This window comes from Dermochelys coriacea, chromosome 27, assembly GCF_009764565.3.
Source record: "Dermochelys coriacea isolate rDerCor1 chromosome 27, rDerCor1.pri.v4, whole genome shotgun sequence".
NCBI classification, from domain to species: domain Eukaryota; kingdom Metazoa; phylum Chordata; order Testudines; family Dermochelyidae; genus Dermochelys; species Dermochelys coriacea.
The window spans coordinates 6,355,764-6,375,900 of record NC_050094.1 but is presented as its reverse complement, the minus strand read 5'-3'; the positions used below and the strand labels follow the sequence as shown (position 1 = coordinate 6,375,900).

At 44.1% G+C, this 20,137-nt stretch overlaps 1 protein-coding gene across 1 annotated transcript in view; it reads left to right on the top strand.

Moving 5' to 3' along the window:
* The window catches only part of MARCHF10 (membrane associated ring-CH-type finger 10), a 93,672-nt gene that overhangs the window by 27,161 nt on the left and 46,374 nt on the right, over positions 1-20,137 (top strand). The window contains exon 3 of the mRNA XM_043503239.1: positions 4,765-4,914. Within this exon, the coding sequence (XP_043359174.1) occupies positions 4,765-4,914 (150 nt within the window). The remainder of the gene's footprint in view (positions 1-4,764; positions 4,915-20,137) is intronic.

Here is a 20,137-nt window from a genome sequence, read left to right as displayed (position 1 = left end):
GATCTAGAAGATAATAAAGTGATAAGTAACAGTCAGCATGGATTTGTCAGGAACAAATCATGTCATACCAACCAGATGGCTTGTTTCCCTGTCAAAGAAAGCTTTGTGGATGGGGGAAAGCGGTAGACATGGTATATATTGACTTTAGTAAGCTTTTGATACTGTCTCACGTGACCTTCCCATAAACAAACTAGAGAAATGCAACCTAGATGGAGCTACTAGTGGTTCACAGTCATGCTGGAAGGATATAACGAGTGGGGTCCACACAGGCATCAGTTCTGGGTCTGGTTCTGTTCAATATCTTCATCAATGGTTTAGAGAACAGTAGAGAGAGTACACTTACAAAGTTTGTGGATGATACCAAGCTGGGAGGGGTTGCAAGTGCTTTGGAGGATAGAATTAAAACGCAAAATGATCTGGACAAACTGGAGAAATGGTCTGAAGTAAATAGGATGAAGTTTAATAAGGACAAATGCAAAGTACTCCATTTAGGAAGGAACAATCGGTTGCACACATATAAAATGGGAAATGACTGCCTAGGAAGGAGAACTGTGGAAACAGGTCGGGGGGGGGGGGGGGTCATAGTGGACCATAAAATAAATATGAGTCAACAGTGTAACAGTGTTGCAAAAAAAGCAAACATCCTTCTGGGATGTATTAGCAGGAGTGAAGTAATTCTTCCACTCTACTCTGCACTGATTAGGCCTCAACTAGAGTATTGTGTCCAGTTCCGGGCAGCACTTTCAGAAAAGAGAGAACAAATTGGAGAAAATCCAGAGAAGAGCAACAAAAATGATTAAAGGTCTAGAAAACAAGACCTATGAAGGAAGATTGAAAAAAAAGTGATTTGTTTAGTCTGGAAAAGAGAAGACTGAGAGGAGACATGATAACAGTTTTCAAGTACATAAAAGGTTGTTACAAGGAGAGAGAAAGAAAAATTATTCTTAACCTCAGAGGATGGGACAAGAAGCAATGGGCTTAAATTGCAGCAAGGGAGGTTTAGGTTGGACATGAGAAAAAACTTCCTAACTGTCAGGGTGGTTAAGCAGGAATAAATTGCCTAAGGAGGTTGTGGAATCTCCATCATTGGAGATTTTTAAGAGCAGGTTAGACAAACACCTGTCAGGAATGGTCTAGATAATACTTAGTCCTGCCATGAGTGCAGGGGACTGGACAAGATGACGTCTCGAGATCCCTTCCAGTCCTATGATTCTATGTACGGTCTGTCTTCCTGTCTATCCTGCTTTTTTTCCTTGACATGGTTTGAAGAGGGTGTAGAATGAGAGGATTCTAGGAAACAGATAGCAAAGCAAGTTCCTGATCACTCTTTTGTATTGGTACAAGGCATTCACAATGTTTGCATTTTACTGTGTGGTCTGTGCCATGGTTTGTGGGGTACATTATTTCCTATCCACACCACGGCAATATTCTTGGTGTTGTTTTATGTCACTCTATTCTTGTCCTGGTACAAGACTGTCAGAGGTGCACCTAAGTTTGTTGCCTAACCTGCCTGTGTAATGAGTCAAGTGGGGCTATGCACCAAAGATTCCCACATTCACATGGCACTAATATTGGAGTTTGTTGTATGATGTCTGTGTATCACTTACCAGTTTCTCATGGACAACTGGTTGTGGTTATAGGTCATGTTTTAAATCACTTTTAAATGCTTGCTAGGTCAAGCTACAATTTGAGTTTGGCACCTAACCCAGCTCCTGTTCACACACTTTGGGTATGTGTGCATAGCAGCTGGGAGATGCAATTTCCAGAGCTGGTAATCATACATTGCTAGCTGTGCTCAAACTAACATGTTATGCAGGGATATGTGCTCAGGTGTCTAGCCTGAGCCACCACAGGTGCTGCTGCGGCCGAACTGTTGTTGCATTGTCTTCACTCTCACCTGGCCTTGGGTAGCTCACGTGTTGTAACCAGAGTTCACTAACTCAAGCTTATTGTTGCAATGAAGATGAGTGTGTTTATAATGGGCTCATTTTACAGTGATTTTTTGTTACAGATGTATGGTCTACCCCCATCCTGTATGGTATTATGAGCACCTGGAACCTCCTTCCCCTTTTCCTCTGTGCTACTGACAGCATGGTGCTGGGGAGGATACAGCAAAAGCAGTATGCAGTGATTTCAACCTGCCTGTTTGCTTTTTTGCTCTCAGTGAAATTCATCTTAATTCCTTATCTGCTATGTTTCATAACACAGTAACTGGCAAAACCAGAATGCAAGAGGCTCTTTCAGTATTATTTTAACATAAACTTTTTTGTATGAATGTGAACATACAGAGGATTCTATTGCAGAGTGCCCAGGAGTGTTGTCACAAGCAGCAGGCCTTCCCCAAAGTTGGAAATCAATTCAGCTTTGCATTAGAACTGGGGCAAATTAAAAAGCTCAATAAATGTTTACATTACTCTCTCACTTACTTATTAGACATTAAAGTTCCTAACACTGAAAATCCCACCAAAATAAAAAGATATTTGTGGTACATAATTAAGTCCTACTTAAGAGTTCCTCTGCATATATAAAACTATAAATATCTCCAGCATACTCAGCAAGGTGAACTGTCTGAGCCCTTTAATTTTAGGTATACACAGAGGCAATATCAGTCATGTCTATTATGCTACCAATCTGTTTTTCCAAATTGAAAAGAAATAGATGATGTCTATTAATTATCTTTTGGACCTAATCTTTGCACTTTCTGGCACTGCAGCTACTGGGAAAAGTAGCATTTAGTAAGAGAGGCAGAAGGTTTCTATATATTTGTTTATTGTCTGAACCAAAAATCTTCCTTCCTTCCCCTTGAACTGTCCTTTTATATTAGTGGCTCAATATCACCTCTTGATCCCAGCCCAAAGTAAATCAGCTCTCCCTTCTTGGTGCCTATCGCAGCCAACAAGTTTCTTGACACTCACTGAAACATTTAATTCCTCTTCTTTCCAAGGCCAAGTGAAAAGCAGAGCCCTGTCCTACTCTCAGCTGGAAACAAGTTGCTTAGTGAACTACCAGTGCCAGAACTCCTAGGAATGCCTTATTAATTGAAAATACAGATTTTTTTTGTTTATTTTGGAGACATGTCCTCCCCTCCTGCATAGAAACACACAGAAGGGGAGCACTTGCATGAAGAGAGCTACAGCCCCTGTGTCCATGAAGATGCAACCTATCATTCTGTTACCTACATGGGATCTGTATGAAGAGCATATAGGCTGCCAAATACATAGAGGCCAAAGATCCATAGGATAGGGCTGACTCTTCTGAAGCTGGGTATGCATCCTACTCCCCATCTCTTGATAGGTAGCAGCGGCTTGGCTCCTCTGGCAGCTGTACTTTTGACTCCTTGAAAGGGGTCACAGAGCATCTGGGAGGAGGTAATGTTAGTCTTGGCATTAATTAATATATGATTCACATCCACTGGTTTGTACAGGGAAAATGCTGAATGGAACAGCTGTTCCTTACCCCTCTCTTCTGCCTGGCCCCACTACCTTTTTGGCACAGTGCTGAAGTCAGTATCTTTATCTGGATTGGGATTGTGAATGCTTTCTAAAGTTTGGAGGTGTTCAAATGAAGATTTTTTTGTTTCAGGTCCATCTCTATATATGAAACTTTCAGACCAGAGATGCTTATCTTGGGCCTTTATCTTTCAGATGAGGGTAAATCCAACTTTACAAAATGTATAAAAAATTAAAAATAGTGACAGCTCAATCTGTTTAGGATCTAGCTAATTTTAAACTGGAAGTCTCTTTATCAGAGATAGAGTAATAATTCAAATTTCCTAATGCTTTTCTGGCAAATCCTGTTAATCTCCATGGCAGAAAGCTCATTTAGGGCCAGATATTCAGAGAGATCAGTATCCACAATCAGCTGGATTTTCAGAAGAGTTGAATTCATGTCTCCAACTGTAAGTGGATAGATTTTTGAAAGAGCTCAGCACATTAGGTGTGCATTGGGCAATGAGCTCTTTTGAGAATATGGTCCTTGTTTAGGTGCATAAATGGCAACTGAGCTTTGAAAATCTGGACCCCATTGCGCATGTTGAGCAGTTGAAGGGCTGACTGAGATTTTGAAAATCTGAACCTTAATTTCTATGCTAGGTGAATCCTTAGTTTGTCTTTGGAAAAAAAACAGTTACCCTATGGATATGGAGGTTGACCACCAAACTGGACAGTTGGTCAGTATGTAATGAAGTGGGATCAGCCACCAAACCTCCTAATAGATAGAACTTCAGCTGTGATTCATTACTGGAGAAGACAGGTCTTTGCTTCAGCTTTGAAAGATTTATGGAAATTCCCACTGCTTTGAACATATTCATTTAATTAGAGCTGTTCAGAAAAGTTATTTTCCTTGAAAAAAAGTTTGAAATTTAAAAATAGAGTTGTTTGAAAAAATTCTAATGTTTCTTTATGGCTCTCTTAATGAAAAGAGATTGGTATTTCGATATCGTGAAGCTAAATGTGGGTTTGGATAACCCCCCAAATCTCTGTTCACTGAATATGACTCTGTATATCAAAAGCTATTATACACATTTTGCAGGAATAAATTGTCTGGCATTTTTTCTTTGAAATACAAATTTTTCTTTCTATTTTCCATTGAGTATAAATGACAAAAGATTTGCCAAAAGAGAAATCAGTGCTGATGTAGTTTCTTGCTCTGCAGAGGCAGATCTTTTAGGGACTTATCTTCTAGGTCCTTTAAGAAGAAATATTTTAATGGAAGCTCTTTCCCTGAAAATAAATAAAATTACTGAAAAGGTTTTATACTTAACAGCTGCCCAGAAGCAGTCATTATTAAGGAGGAAGAGAATGAGCCAGGGAGGATTGTTGGGAAGCCCAGACACACAGAATATGAGAAAATTGGAAGAAAGAGACAGAGAGCCCTCGTTGCTGCAGGCAAAGGCACAAGTTATCAGCAAGTCTGGTGAGAAAAATCTCCTTTACAACTCTTTTGGTCTGTAGAAATGTAGAACTATCTGTTTCTAGGCTGCTGAACTCTTATAGATCCATTTCTCATTTACACCACGGTGTCCCAACTCCAGTACCCTAGAGAGGCCTTAAACTACCAATATAAAAGGGGCCTGAGTGTAAATGAGAACAAAGCCTTAATTAACTGATATTCTCATTTGAGATATAGATTAGATCTATATAGATATAACCATAGAGGACACATAAAAGGAATTCACTAAATAAAGAAGTAGTCTTAATAAATGTATAGCTTTAGAAAAATGTATCTATCCTCTAAATTCCATTCAGCCTATTATCTAAATAAATGGCTGATCCACTTGATTGAAGAAGCTATTAAAATTCTTAAAATAACTTAAATATACTGACTAAAATAAGCATCACATATTACTGCATTTTATTTTTCAATCTTTGATAACTTTTGTATAAGATAAATACCTCTGAAATTCTAATCTAACACACAACTTCATGCCTTAGAACTGGCCAAATAGGTTGCCATTGACTGGATATTCTGTTGCAGTAAAGCCGCAGACAGGGTTACACAAACATAGGGTTAAAAAGGGACCTACACTAAGGCAGGAGCAAGTGACCCTAGACTGTTCCCAACAGGTATTTGGTCAACATGTTCTACAAAACCTCCAGTGAGTGGAAGCCTGTTTCAGAGTTTAACTACACTTATGGTTAGAAAGCTTTTCCTAATATCTAACCTAATCCCTTGAGTGACAAAGCTCTGTCCTTGCCTCAGTGGATCCCGCGTTTCCTGGTGGATTTCGCTAGCCTCAGAAGCTCACTGTGACCCTCCATGTAACCCTTCTTTCTCTAGAGACAAGGGTCACAGTCTATTGAGCCATTTTCATCATAAGCCAGCGAGGGAGGTGAGGAGAAGTTATCTTTCCTTGCACAGTCTCTGTTTTCTCCCAGTCTCAGTGATTAAACAAGGGGCAAAGATGGCGGGGGGGGGAGCCTGGGCCCACCCTCTAGTCCAGGCTCCAGCCAAGGGACCCTAATAGTATCAGCTATGGTAGCTGACCTTTTAGAAACATGACGTACAATTCCCTGGGCTACTTCCCCCACAGCAGCCCTCACTTCCTCAAGCTCCACTTCACCCTTACCTCAGGACCTCCTTCCTTGTGCCTGATATGGTGTGTACTACTCAGCCTCTCCAACAGCGCAACTTCTTCCCACAGCTCCTGACATGCACTCCCACCTGAATAACTGGATAACTGGGAGGCTTTTAACTAGTTTCAGCCAGCCCTGGATTGGCTTCAGGTGTCCCAATCAACCTAGCCTTCTCCCTGCCTTCTGGAAAGTTCTTAATTGGCCCCAGGTATCTTAATTGACCTGGAGCAGCTGCCATTTCACTTATCTTGGTATTAGGGATTTGTTTAGCCTGGAGCTAATATATCTATCTCCCACTACTCTTCCATAGCCATCTGGCCTTGCCCCGTCACATATCCCGCCCCCAATCAACACCATAGACTTGGGCAACTTGGGACGCCAGGCAGTATGCTCATGACAGACCATCAGCATTGCCATGGTGGCATTCAGGCCTGTGCCATATGCAGAACTGGAATGGTTGGAGGGATAAGAACCACCTGGTGACCCTTGCATTCTTTTCCTTATTTCACTGCATCTACTGGAGGGGTGCATGGTCCGTCACAAGAGTAAATCGCCGGCCTAAGAGGTAATAACGCACTGTCTCCATAGCCCATTTGACAGCAAGGCATTCTCTCTTGACTACTGCATATTTCTGTTCTCTTGGGAGAAGCTTTCTGCTTAGCTGGAGGATTGGGTGTTCCTCTTCTCCCACCATTTGCGACAGAACTGCTCCCAACCCTACCTCGAAAGCATCTGTTTGTAAAATAAATTCCCTGTTAAAGTCCAGGGCTATGAGTATGGGGTCATTACAGAGGGCCGTCCGAAGGTCTGTAAATGCCCCCTCTGCTGCGTCGATCCACTTTACCATGTCTGGACCTCAGGCCTTCACCAGATCTGTTAGGGGACTTGCCCTAGTGGCAAAGTGGGGAATAAACAGTCGGTAGTAGCCTAGGAACACACAGACTTGCTTCTTTCGGGTCGGCCAGGGCCAGTTTTGAATTGCCTCTAGCTTATTCGTTTGGGGCTTCACTATGCCCCTTCCCACAATATATCCCAGGTACCTAGCCTCTGCTAGCCCTAGCGCATTTAGCGGGATTAGCAGTGAGGCCAGCCCGCCTTAAGGTGCGCAGTGCTGCCTCAACTTTCTCCAAGTGGGTTCCCCAGTCTGGCGTATGGATGATGACATCATCTAAGTATGCAGCTGCATAACTAGTATGGGGGCGCAGCAGCTTATCCATGAGGCACTGGAATGTGGCTGGGGCCCCATGTAGCCCAAAAGGGAGGACAGTGTACTGGAATAGTCCATCCAGGGTGGAGAATGCTGTCTTTTCTTTAGCTTCTTTGGTCAGAGGAATCTGCCAGTACCCTTTTGTCAGATCCATTGTAGTCAAGAATCGGGCACTACCCAGTCGGTCAACCAGTTCATCGATGTGTGGTATGGGGTATGCATCAAACTGGGATATTTCATTCAGTCGGCGAAAGTCATTACAGAATCTCATGATACCATCAGGTTTAGGCACTAGAACAATTGGACAGGACCACTGACTGTAAGATTCTTCAATAACCCCTAATTCTAACATTTTCTTTACTTCGGCCTTGATTTCCTCTCTTTTGGCTGCTGGGATTCGGTAGTGTCTCAATTTTACCTTGGCTCCGGGGATCGTGCGGATATATTGATAGGTCTCAGTCGTCCACCCTGGTTTTGTAGAGAACGCATCTCTGTTGTGATTAATCATGTCGGCTGCCTCAATCTTTTGGATTGGCGTCAAGTCAGATGATATCCTCACTTACTCGTGTAAAGTTATCCTCCTGGGGAAGGGTCTCCTGCATGACTAAGCATGCCTCTCGACTGTGCCAAGGTTTTAGAAGATTGATGTGGTAAATTTGCTCCGATTTCCAGCGGCCTGGCTGCCGCACCTTATAGGTCACCTCTCCCACGGCTTCAGTTGTTTTGTAGGGTCCATCACCGATCCCCTGGTTGGAACCATCAAAGCTTCGCTTGGTGGTTATAATGGGTTCATTGGGTCTCCTGTGCTCTCTCCAAGTGTTCCCGTACAATGGGTGTAACTCGGGCTATCCGATCTCTCATCTGCAGTACATGCTCAACTATATTCCTTCTGGGATTTGGCTCCTCTTCCCAGGCTTCTCTGGCTATATCCAATATGCCCCGAGGGTGGCGCCCATATAGTAGTTTGAATGGAGAGAAACCCGTGGAGGCTTGCGGAACCTCCCGGATGGTGAACATGAGGTAAGGCAATAGGGTATCCCAATCTTTCCCATCCTGTCTCACCACTTTGCTGATCATGGCCTTGAGGGTCCTATTGAACCTTTCCACAAGGCCATCCGTTTGCGGGTGGTATACAGAGGTCCATAGGGCTTGTACATGGAGCAATGAACAGAGATCTTTCATCAACTTGGACATGAAAGGTGTCCCTTGATCAGTCAATATCTCCTTGGGTAGCCCAACCCGGGCAAAGATCTGTGCTAGCTCCTTAGCTATTGTCTTGGAAGCTGTGTTGCACAGGGGAACAGCTTCTGGGTACCGGGTTGCATAGTCCAGTAAAACAAGCACATGTTGGTGGCCCCCCAGCTGTCTTCTCTAGGGGCCCTACCAGATCCATGGCTATCCGTTCAAAAGGAACCTCTATTATTGGAAGAGGTATCAAAGGAGCCCGCAAGGGCAGGCGAGGGCTATGTAACTGACACTCCAGACAAGAGGTGCAGTATCGCCAGACATCTTCATGTACTCCTGGCCAGAAGAACCTCCGCAGGATCCGTGCCTGGGTTTTCTCTACCCCTAGGTGTCCTCCAAACAAGTGACTGTTCGCGTCCATCTGCCTACCAGGGAGGCCTTCTGGCCCTGGGTCACGATCCGGGTTCCCAAGGCCTTCATGGCCTTCCTCTCTTTTTTTGTCTTCCGGGTCTTTTGTGGGGCTGAAAACACATCCTGAGAAATCTCAGCGAACATCAGGGGTTGACATTCCCCCGGTGATGAGTCGCTGTCCTCAGGGTCCCCACCTTCCTCCAGCCTCTCCGGGGTGAGTAAATTATCAAACCCTGGATAGTCCCTCCCAATGGCTACAGGATATGGGAGTTTAGGAACTACGCCCACAGTCACCTCAATGGGGTTTCCCTGAACCTCTATCTCCACTGGGATGGTGGGGTAGTGGCTCACGGCCCCATGCACGAACATCACTGCTACGCATTTGGCTTATAGCAGCTGACTATTTTTTACCAGCTTACCCGATATGAGGGTGATAGCACTCCCAGAGTCCACAAGTGCTGTAGTCTCTGCTCCATTTATCCTCACTGGCCTGGTGTAATTATGCGGGGCTAATGCGACCCCTGCAAGATGGATAAGGGAGCATGGGACCTCCCAATCCCCCAAGTTACATTGCATAGGTTCCTCAGTGCTGGGACACTGTGCTGCTATGTGTCCCCACTCCCCACATGCATAACATCTATAATTGCTTTTAATCACTCCCCTATCCCGGGGGTTAGGGGGTTTAGTCCCAGGGTTCCCCCCACTCAGGCCAAACCCTTCCTTCTGGGGTCCCCGCTGGTTTTCGGCCCCCCCCTTCTTTCACCTAAGACTCCCCGGGGGTTTGGCTGCCCAACCTTCCAGGGTTGGGGTCGGGTGCTTGCTTTGAAAGGGGCCTTCCTTGGGTAGTCAGGTCACTTCCCTGGCTGTCATCCGTCTTTCTACCAGTGTGATCATCTTGTCATAGGTGGATGGATCGTTCTGGCCTACCCATTTTGCAGAGATCTGGCGGCAGTCCCCGCATGTCTATGACCAGGGTCTCCAAAATCTCCTCCGGCATGCACACCTCGGGCTGTAACCACTTCCGTGCGAGGTGTATGAGGTCGAATAGCTGGGACCTCGGGGCTTTGTTCTCCTGGTATTTCCACTCATAGAACCTCTAGGCCCTTACCGCTGCCGTTACCCTTGATCGTGCTAGGCTCTCTGCCTTCAGACGAGTATAGTCAGTGGCATCCGTGGCAGGCAAGTCAAAGTAGGCCTTCTGGGCCTCTCCAGACAGAAAGGGGCAAGAATGCTGGCCCACTGCTCCTGGGGCCATGCCTCATGCTGAGCAGTCCTTTTGAATGAGAGGAGATATGCCTCTACGTAATCTCCTGACGTCATCTTTGACAGACAACCAATGGCGCTCAGGGTTCGCGTCTTGTCAGACCCCCGGGCCTGGGTGGTGAGGATCTTCAGCTGCTCCACCACCTTGGGTCGCCTGGGGTCATCCGTAATTGATTGGTTTCCTGCTGTAGCCTCATAGACTCCTGTTGTGCCATTGCCTGAACCCGGGTGACCTCCTACTGGGCTGCCGTGGCTTGCACCAGAGCTCTTACCACCTCCTCCATTGTGGTATAAAGCAAACAAACAAAAACCAAAACAAAAAACATCCAAAACCTCAGTGCACCTTTTTTTTTAAACCTCCTTCTTCCACCACGCTGTGAATGAAATCCCACTTCTGACACGAGTTGTGCCAAAGCTGTGTCCTTGCCTCCGTGGGTCCCGCGTTTCCTGGCGGATTTCACTAGTCTCAGAGGCTCACTGTGACCCTCCATGTAACCCTTGTTGCTCTAGAGACAAGGGTCACAGTCTACTGAGCCATTTTCATCATAAGCCAGCGAGGGAGGTGAGGAGAAGTTATCCTTCCTTGCACAGTCTCTGTTGTCTCCCAGTCTCAGTGATTAAACAGGGGGCAAAGGTCGGGAGGGGGGGAGCCCGGGCCCACCCTCTACTCTGGGCTCCAGCCCAGGGACCATAATAGTATCAGCTATGGTAGCTGACCTTTTAGAAACATGACGTACAATTCCCTGGGCTACTTCCCCCACAGCAGCCCTCACTTCCTCAAGCTCCACTTCACCCTTACCTCAGGGCCTCCTTCCTTGTGCCTGATATGGTGTGTACTACTCAGCCTCTCCAACAGCGCAACTTCTTCCCACAGCTCCTGACATGCACCCCTGTCTGACTAACTGGGAGGCTTTTAACTAGTTTCAGCCAGCCCCGATTGGCTTCAGGTGTCCCAATCAACCTAGCCTTCTCCCTGCCTTCTGGAAAGTTCTTAATTGGCCCCAGGTGTCTTAATTGACCTGGAGCAGCTGCCATTTCACTTATCTTGGTACCAGGGATTTGTTTAACCTGGAGCTAATATATCTATCTCCCACTACTCTTCCATAGCCATCTGGCCTTGCCCCATCACACTTGGTAAAGCTTAAGCCCATTACTTCTTATCCTACCTTCAGTGGACATGAAGAATAATTGATCACTGTCCTCTTTATAAAAAGAAAAGGAGTACTTGTGGCACCTTAGAGACTAACAAATTCATTAGAGCATAAGCTTTCGTGAGCTACAGCTCAATTCATCGGATGCTCTAATAAATTTGTTAGTCTCTAAGGTGCCACAAGTACTCCTTTTCTTTTTGCGAATACGGACTAACACGGCTGCTACTCTGAAACCTGTCCTCTTTATAATAGCCCTTTACGTATTTGAAGACTGTTATCAGGTCTCCCCTCATTCTTCTTTTCTCAGGACTAAATATGTCCAATTTTTATAACCTTTCCTTGTATGTCAGGTTTTCTAAATTTAGTCATTTTTGTTGCTTTCCTCTGAACTCTCTCCAATTTGCCCACATCTTTCCTAAAGTATGGCATCCAGAATTGGACACAATATTTCAGCTGAGACCTCACCAATTCCCAATAGAGTGATACAGTTATGCCCTGTATCTTACATACAACATTCCAGTTAATACACCCCAGAATAATATTCACCTTTTTTGCATATGCACCACATTGTTGACACATTTAATTTGTGCTCTACTATAACCCTCAATACTTCAATTTGTCAAGGTTGTTTTGAATTTTAATCTTGTCCTCCAAAGTGCTAGCAACCCCTCCAAACTTGAGATTATCTGAAAATTTTATAAGGATATCCTCCATTATCCAAGTCATTAATGAAAATGATGACTAGTATGAGACCTGTAGGACCTCACTAGACACATTCCCCAAGTTTGATAGCAAAACATTGATAACTAGACCGAGTACTTTCTTTCAAACAGCTGTGCACCCCACCTTATAGGATTTCCATTTAAACCATATTTCCCTTCATTGCTTATGAGGATGTCCTGTGGGACTGTGTCAAAAGCCTTACTAAAAATTTAGATATATCATGTCTACAGCTTCCTTGCACCTCCCCTCCTCCCTCCATGCACTAGGCCAATAACTCTGTCAAAGTAGGAAATTAGGTTAGTTTGGCATCATTAGTTATTAACAAATCCATGCTGGCTATTACGTATAATCCTATTATCCTGAAGGTGCTTACAACCTGATTATTTAATAATTTGTTCCAGTATCTTTCCAGGTATCAAAGTTAGGCTGAGTGGTCTATAAATTTCCTAGGTCCTCTTTGTTCCCCTTTTTAAAGATAGGTACTATGATTGCCCTTCTCCAGCCTTTGGGGAACTCACTTATCCTCCAGGAGTTATCAAAGATAATTGTGAATGGTTCCAAGATTGCTCCAGCTAATTCCTTAAGTACCCTAGGATGAGTTTCATCAGGCCCTACCAACTTGAGTACATCTAAATATTCTTTAACCTGTTCTTTTCCTGTTTTGGCTTGCATACAACCCCCTTGTTGTTAACATTAATTCTGTTAAGTATTTGATCACCATTAACCTTTTAGCGAAGACTGAAGCAAAATAAGTCTTATGCACCTCAGCTTTTGTGTTGTCATCGGTTATTAGCTCTTTTTCCATTAAGTAGAGGACCTAAACTTTCCTTCACCTTTCTCTTGCTCCTCGTGTATTTAAAGAGCCTCTTATATCCCTTGCTAGGTGTAACTCATTTTGTGCCTTAGCCTTTCTGAATTTGTTCCTACATGCACATACTATTCTTTTATACTCCTCCTTGGCAATTAGTCCATGTGCTCACTTTTTGCAGGATTCCTTTTTGATTTTCAGGTCATCAAAGAGCTCCTGATGGAGTGATATTGGCCTCTTCCTAGTCTTTCTATCTTTCCTTTGCATCAGGATAGTTTGCTGTTGTGCCTTCAATCTTGTCTCTAAGAAACTGCCATCTTTCCTGAACTTCTTTTTCCCTTATTTTTTCTTTCCATAAGTCCTTACCCACCAGTTCTTTGAGTTTGTTCAGATCTGCTTGTTTGAGATCTATTGTTCTGCTGCTTAATTCCTTCCTTTTCTTAGGATTATGAAATCTATCACTTAATGATCTTTTTCAACCAAAACTGCGTTCAACCTTCAGATTCGCAACCAAATCCTTTCTGTTGGTCAGAATCAAGTTTAAAATGGCTGTCCCCCTGGTTACTTCCGCTACCTTTTGAAAAAAAGAGGTTGTCACCAATACATTCAAAGAACTTAAGGGATTTTTTTTTGCCATATTACTTTTCCAACAGATGGCTGGGTAGTTAAAGTTCCTCATTACGACCCCATCTTATGTTTGGATATTTCTGTTATTTGTTCTAGAAATGCCTCCTCCACCTCCTCTTCTTATTTGGTGGTCTATAACAGATCCTTACCATGACATTGTCCCTGTTCCCCTTGCTCCTTTTATCTTCCCCTAAAGACTTCCAGCTAATCTGCCTCTTACTTCCTTCTGGACCTCAGAACAAGTATTTGTATTCTTGATATATAATGCATCACCTCTTCTCGTTGTCCCTGCCTGTCCTTCCTGAACAAGCTATGCCCCTCTATACCAATACTCCAGTAATGAGATTTATCCCACCAAGTCTCTGTGATGCCAATTAAGTCATAATTTAGTTTATGTAGTATTACTTCCAGTGCCTCATGTTCATTCCCCATACTACTTGCTTTTGTCTATAAATATCTAAGATGTTGAGCAGATTCCCCCACTGTTATCCCTCTTGTTATCCCTATTGTAATTTTCTATTTCTCTCCACCCCCAATATTTAACCCTCTGTTAAGGTCACCATTTTTAAACCTACTTATGGGCTTTTGTCAGCTGCCCCCTTTGAACCGAATTTAAAGTCCTGCTCGCTACTAGAGGTCTGTTTGGGCCTAGTTTTAAACCCAACCCAGTCTCAAACCCAACTGACCCGAGCCTGAGAAAGCAGAGTCATTTTTCCATCCCATCCCGTCTCCTGAGTCAGCACCAACATTTCCTCCTGCCTATGGAATCGGCTTGGCTCAGCAGCAGCTACATTCCCTATTGCTAGCCAGTACCTCCTGCTGTGCTATGTATGCTGCAGTGCGAGAGGCACTGTGACGTCTCGGTATTTGCATTCCACAGCACACATAGGGAGGCAAAGTGGGAGCAGCTGGCAAAAGTGGGTCACAAAGCCACTGCTGCACCAACCCCATGGGCAGAAGGAGGAGAGCGGACCTGATCCAAGCATTGGTTGCTCTTCCAGCTGACCCAGACCTGACACTTGTAGTTTGATCCTATCAGGTTCAGGCAGGTTGCAGTACACACTATGTTGGTGAGTAGTGTGTGAAGATGCTGTTCTCCTTCTTAGTCACAGGGGCCCCATAACTTCCCAGAAGTCCTCCTTCCTGGAACATCCCACAGTTGAGGAAGACAAAAGCCCTCTTATCAACATCATCTGTGGAGTCATGCATTCATCTTGCTGTCCTTATGAGAAATGTCCCACTCGAGCACCATATATTCTGTACTATATATTACACATTTTAACACCTTAAATAGTTACTATATGTAATAAATAAAGAATATCTGTTCAGTAAAAAGTCAGAGAATTGACTGTTAACATTCAAACATATAAATATCCTAGGTTTATTATCTGGTGATCTGTAGAAAAGTCATATTCCAAAGAGACTAAAAAACAATGTATCATTAGTGCTTATCAAAGTGCTTAAAATTTTAAGGTGATTAATCCTCACAACTCCCTATCCCTAGGAAACTGGGTAAATACAAGGCATATATGTTAATGTCCACATTTTCAGAGGTGCACTAATTTTGTATGCCCCAGGTTTTTTTTTTAAAATAGTTGATGTCAATGGCAGCTACTCATGCTTAGCAACTCTGAACATCAGTCCATAGACATCTGTAGCTGAGCACTCAAATATGGAGACATCCAAAAAAAAGAAGTTATTTTTAAAATTTTGACCTAAGTGACTTGCCCAAAGACCCAGAAGAAGTCACTCTCACAGCTACTCTCTCATTAGAATTTGGGAGGTATTAGTTTTGTCCTGTTTATAGGCCTAGCCTCTCTCTCTCTTCGTCCCTCTCCTCTCACCATTGGGTCAATTTAATCAAACAACTTCATTACCACCACACCTTTCACCAATACCTTTATGAAAGGATATCAGAATTTTGCCCATCAGGTGCTTTGAATCACCTCTCTTCCCATGTTATTCTTCTTAATTGTAGAACATGGTAAGAGGAGGCAGATACAGCCTAGACAGCTGCAGCAGCACAGAAGCCAGCAAACAGAGCTGTAACCAGAGGGGTTTGAAAGGGGCGTTTGTATTGTGGTGCTTGTCTGGGGTTTGTTTTTGCTGTGGGTGGTGGTGTTTTGTTGTGGTTTGTTTCTCCCAGATTAACAGGATTTAGGTGAGAAGTCTATGACAGATACAGAGGCAGCAGTGGGAGTGACCTAAGTAGTGGAAGACACAATGAGGACGACTGGATGTGGAAGCTGCGGTATGTACATGATCCTGGAGGGGGGACCTGGAAAGAGTTTCGTCTGCATGAAGTGCCATCTGATAGAGCTGATGGAAGAAAAGATCCAAGGATTGGAGATGCAGGTGGAAAGTCTGGTTGAGTTTAGAAGGCGGTTCGAGCGGATGATAGAGCAAAGTCATGAGGCGGCTGAAGGGAAAAGCTCAGACTTGCAGATGGAAGCAGGACTGAAGAACTCTGAGGGGAGACAGTGGAAGCATTTGACTAAGAGAACCAGGCAGGGAGCAGGGGATAGATCGGAGAATTGCACCGTCACCAGGAAAAGGCAGGTCTACGTGATCGGGGACTCCTTACTGAGAAGAATGGACAGGCCTGTAACCAGAGCTGATCCAGAGAATAGAAGGGTGTGCTGTCTACCAGGTGCTAAGATATGGGATGTGGACCTGAGGTTGAAGAGGATCCTAAAGGGAACGGGAAAGAATCCACTGATCGTCCTTCATGTGAGAACAACTGATACCAGTAGATTCTCGCTGGAACGTATCAAGGGAGACTATGCCAGGCTGGGGAAGACTCTTAAGGAAATCGAGGCTCAGGTGATCTTCAGTGGGATTCTGCCTGTTCCTAGAGAAGGGCAACAAAGGTGTGACAAGATTATGACTATCAACAGATGGCTCAGGCAGCAGTGACGGATTAATGATTTTGCCACCCCTAGGGCCAGAAATAATTGTCGCCCCCACCCCAGCTTGCCTCCGCTCCGCCTCCTCCCCTGAGCGCACCGCCGGGTCCTGCTTCTCCTGCCAGTGCTTGTACGCGAAACAGGTTTGCGAAGGAGGAGAGAAGGAGGGGAACGCGGTGCACTCAGGAGAGGAGGCAGGGCTGGGACAGGGATTTGAGGAAGGGGACCAATAGGGGCAGGGAAGGGGTAGAGTTGGGGCGGGGCCGGGGGCGGAGGGCGCAAACTGGCACCAGGGGAAGCAGCCTCTGGCTGCTATTATAAATTTGCTGCCCCTGCAAATTTGTTGGCCTAGGCGTTAACACTCCGCTGTCAGGCAGTGGTGCTATAAGGAGGGCTTTGGGATGTATGGGCACTGGGAGGCATTCATGGACAGAGGACAGTTCTCCTGGGATGGACTTCGTCTGAGTAGGGAAGGAAATAGACTTCTAGGATGGAAGCTGGCACAATTGATCAAGAGAGCTTTTGTCAAGGTTCCTTCCCCACTCTGAACTCTAGGGTACAGATGTGGGGACCTACATGAAAGACCCCCTAAGCTTATTCTTACCAGCTTAGGTTAAAAGTTGCCACCACCAAAGTGTTACACAAAGAACAGGGGAAGTGCCCACTTGGAAACATCTCCCCCCAAAAAATATCCCCCTAAGCACTACACCCCCCTTTCCTGGGGAAAGCTTGATAAAAATCCTCACCAATTTGCATAGGTGAACACAGACCAAACCCCTTGGATCTTAAGAACAATGAAAAAGCAATCAGGTTCTTAAAAGAAAAATTTTAATTAAAGAAAAAGTAAAAGAATCACCTGTCTTAAAATCAGGATGGTAAATACCTTACAGGGTAATCAGATTCAAAACATCTAGGCAAAACCTTAAGTTACAAAAAGATACAAAAACAGGAATATACATTCCATTCAGCACAACTTATTTTAATCAGCCATTTAAACAAAACAGAATCTAACGCATATCTAACTAGATTGCTTACTAACTCTTTACAGGAGTTCTGACCTGCATTCCTGCTCTGGTCCCGGCAAAAGCATCACACAGACAGAGAGGACCCTTTGTTCCCCCCCCACCCCAGCTTTGAAAGTATCTTGTATCCTCATTGGTCATTTTAGTCAGGTGCGAGCGAGTTTATCTTAGCTTCTTAACCCTTTACAGGTGAAAGGGTTTTTCCTCTGGCCAGAAGGGATTTAAAGGTGTTCACCCTTCCCTTTATATTTATGACAGCTTTAAACTAGGAATTTGGGGGAGATGGTTGGGAGATGTCCAGGTAATCTCCACACCAGATTTTAACATTAAGAGGGAAGAAAACGAAGTAAGAAAGGATACAGCCGTGGGTAGGAGAATGGACATAAAGAGGAAGGGCAGTGTGGATACCAGTCTAATAGGTCATTCTGGCTGTAGAATGTCCATGCCTAATCAGGTAAAGAATGTGAGCGAGGCCAAACAGCAAAAATTAAGATATTTATACACCAATGCGAGGAGCCAAGGTAACAAAATGGAGGAACTAGAGCTACTGGTGCAGGAAGTGAAACCAGATATTTATAGGGATAACAAACATGGTGGAATAGTAGTCATGACTGGACTACAGGTATTGAAGGGTATGTGCTGTTTAGGAAAGACAGAAATAAAGGTGGTGGAGTAGCATTGTATATCAATGATGAGGTAGAATATAAAGAAATAAGAAGCAATGGAATAGATAAGACAGAGTCTGTCTGGTCAAAAATCACATTGGGGAAGAAAACTACTAGAGCCTCCCCTGGGATAGTGCTTGGGGTGTGCTATAGATTGCCGGGATCTAATTTGGATGTGGATAGAGCCCTCTTTAATGTTTGTAATGAAGTAAATACTAATGGAAAAACTTAGATACATAGATCTTAAGGTCAGAAGGGACCATTATGATCATCTAGTCTGACCCCCTGCACAATGCAGGCCACAGAATCTCACCCACCCACTCCTGCAATAAACCTCTCACCTATGTCTGAGCTTATTGAAGTCCTCAAATCATGGTTTAAAGACTTCAAGGAGCAGAGAATCCTCCAGCAAGTGACCTGTGCCCCATGCTACAGAGGAAGGCAAAAAACCTCCAGGGTCTCTTCCAATCTGCCCTAGAGGAAAATTCCTTCCCGACCCCAAATATGGCGATCAGCTGAACCCTGAGCATATGGACAAGATTCACCAGCCAGATACCCAGGAAAGAATTCTCTGCAGTAACTCAGATCCCACCCTGTCTAACATCCCATCCCAGGCCATTGGGCCTATTTACCATGAATATTTAAAGATCAATTAATTGCCAAAATCATGTTATCCCATCATGCCATCTCCTCCATAAACTTATCGAGTTTAATCTTAAAGCCAGATAGGTCATTTGCCCTCACTGCTTACCTTGGAAGGCTATTCCAAAACTTCACTCCTCTGATGGTTAGAAACTGCATGATCATGGGAGACTTTAACTTCCCATATATAGACTGGAAGACAAGTGCTAGTAATAATAATAGGGCTCAGATTTTCCTAGGTGCGATAGCTGATGGAGTCCTTCATCAAGTAGTTGCTGAACCGACAAGAGGGGATGCCTTTTTAGATTTGGTTTTGGTGAGTAGAGAGGACCTCATAAAAGAAATGGTTGTAGGGGACAACCTTGGTTCACGTGATCATGAGCTAATTCAGTTCAAACTGAACAGAAGGATAAACAAAAATAAATCTGCAACGAGGATTTTTGATTTTAAAAGGGCTGACTTTCAAAAATTAAGGAAGTTAGTTAGGGAAGTGGAGTGGACTGAAGAACTTATGGATCTAAAGGCAGAAGAGGCCTGGGATTACTTCATGTCAAAGTTGCAGAAGCTGTCGGAAGCCTGCATCCCAAGGCTGGGAAAAATTCATAGGCAGGAGTTGTAGACCAAGCTGGATGAGCAAGCATCTCAGAGAGGTGATTAAGAAAAAGCGTAAAGCATACAGGGAGTGGAAGATGGGAGGGATCAGCAAGGAAAACTACCTTATTGAGGTCAGAACATGTAGGGATAAAGTGAGAAAGGCTAAAAGTCAAGTAAAGTTGGATCTTGCAAAGGGAATTAAAACCAATAGTAAAAGGTTCTATAGCCATATAAATAAGAAACAAAGAAAGAAGTGGGACCGCTAAACACTGAGGATGGTGTGGAGTTTAAGGATAATCTAGGCATTGCCCAATAGCTAAACAAATACTTTCATAGAATATCAGGGGTGGAAGGGACCTCAGGAGGTTATCTAGTCCAACCCACTGCTCAAAGTGGACCAATCCCCAATTTTTGCCCCAGATCCCTAAATGGCCCACCTGAAGGATTGAACTTGCAACCCTGGGTTTAGCAGGCCAATGCTCAAACCATTGAGGTATCCCTGCCCCTTCAGTCTTTAATGAGGCTAATGAGGATCTTAGGGATAATGGTAGCATGACAAATGGGAATGAGGATATGGAGGTAGATATTACCATATCTGAAGTAGAAGTGAAACTTGAACAGCTTAATGAGACTAAATCGGGGGGCCCAGATAATCTTCATCCAAGAATATTAAATGAATTGGCACATGAAATTGCAAGCCCATTAGCAAGAATTTTTATGAATCTGTAAACTCAGGGATTGTACCGTATGACTGGAGAATTGCTAACAGAGTTCCTATTTTTAAGAAAGGAAAAAAAAAAAGTGATCCGGGTAACTACAGGCCTGTTAGTTTGACATCTGTAGTATGCAAGGTGTTGGA